The sequence below is a fragment of the Limulus polyphemus genome, unplaced genomic scaffold, assembly GCF_000517525.1.
Source record: "Limulus polyphemus unplaced genomic scaffold, Limulus_polyphemus-2.1.2 Scaffold5660, whole genome shotgun sequence".
Taxonomy (NCBI): domain Eukaryota; kingdom Metazoa; phylum Arthropoda; class Merostomata; order Xiphosura; family Limulidae; genus Limulus; species Limulus polyphemus.
The window spans coordinates 14900-16399 of record NW_013671270.1 but is presented as its reverse complement, the minus strand read 5'-3'; the positions used below and the strand labels follow the sequence as shown (position 1 = coordinate 16399).

Here is a 1500-nt window from a genome sequence, read left to right as displayed (position 1 = left end):
AATAAATACATATAATTGTTAATAAATACATGTAATAGTTAATAAATACATATGATAGTTAATAAATACATGTAATAGTTAATAAATACATATGATGGTTAATAAATACATGTACTAGTTAATAAATACATATAATGCTCAATAAATACATATGACAATTGTTGTCTCTAATTCAGGATATTGTAATAAATACTGAATAATTATATATGACGTTCAATTATCTCTAATTCATATTGAGCTGTTAAACTTATTAATTTTTTCTAATTCACCTATCTATGTGGTTATTATTAAATAGTTACATATTTTACGATTTTTGATTCTTTGAATGAGTAGATTGATATATCATCTTTGTTTTGTTTTTTCTTTAGTGATCTTACACGCCCAGATATTACTGAGGAACCTGAAAAAGGTTTTTATGATTTTTATATTAGAAATAGAGAGTTCTATTAAATACAATTATTATTTCCTTGTATATTTTTCCCATTAATGGAAGTAAAGTACTAGCAACTGTAGCTATCATCTCAACTTTCTTTATGACGTTGACTTGTCAATTCTTCACTTGTTAGATGGAAGTTGATAAAATGATAATGATGTTTATGTAGGACAAGGTTATTTAGATCTCTAAACAAAACTGTGTTATAAACTTTTAAGCTTTAAAGGTGGATTTCTATTGATGTGTTTTTTCAAGAATGAATTTATAAACATTTCAATACCTGAAGTTAAATTTGGGGAAAGTGATATTCCTGGTTCAGTGGAATAATAATGGCACACAATTAAACTGTCTTTGCATAACAAAAGGTTTGAAGACTTTGGTTAACTGTTATCTAAAAACACAAAATTCAATTCATACTAAGATTTCAACCTGTACAATCATTAAATTTGAGGTCTGAGTTTTTCCACTCTGCACAATTATTAAATTCTTGATATTTTTCCACCCTACACTATTATTTGGAACACGAGAGTAGTAGCACAAGAAAATCTATTTAAAAAAGGTGGGCTTTAGAAGAACATTAGTTGAAACAGTGTACTTTAGATACCTTTACTTGCAAACATTGCTAAAACATTTGTTGAAAAAAGTAGGCTTTAGAAGAACATTTGTTAAAAAATGTGATGTAGACTCCTGTACATTTAATTATTGCTAAAAGATTTGTTGAATAAACATAGGGTTTGGAAGAAAATTTATTTAAAAAGTATGGTTTAGAAGAACATTTGTTGAAAAAGTGTGATTTAAGCTCCTATACATTTAAATATTGCTAGAACATTTGTTGAAAAAGGTAGGCTTTGTATATCTGATACTCTTAATAATGGCTGGAGACGGCTTAAATGGGTAATGAAGAAAAACTTTAATATAAGTTTAACATGACAGCAAATGTACAACGTTTCGACAAGGTTTTGTCATCATCAGGTACAAGTAATTTACACAGACACGGATATATATATACAGATTGAACAAAGATATATATATATCCGTGTCTGTGTAAATTACTTGTACCTGATGAT

The 1500-nt window shown here is 27.1% G+C and overlaps 1 protein-coding gene across 4 annotated transcripts in view; it reads left to right on the top strand.

Moving 5' to 3' along the window:
* LOC106472843 (UDP-glucose 6-dehydrogenase-like) overlaps positions 1 to 1500 on the top strand; it is a 56521-nt gene that overhangs the window by 48564 nt on the left and 6457 nt on the right. For all 4 annotated transcript variants that reach the window (XR_002613543.1, XM_013933510.2, XM_022401388.1 and 1 more), the window contains one exon: positions 369 to 409. Coding sequence is in view for 3 of the 4 variants with exons in the window: in XM_013933510.2 (XP_013788964.1) it covers positions 369 to 409 (41 nt within the window). In the remaining variant the exon portion in view is untranslated. The remainder of the gene's footprint in view (positions 1 to 368; positions 410 to 1500) is intronic.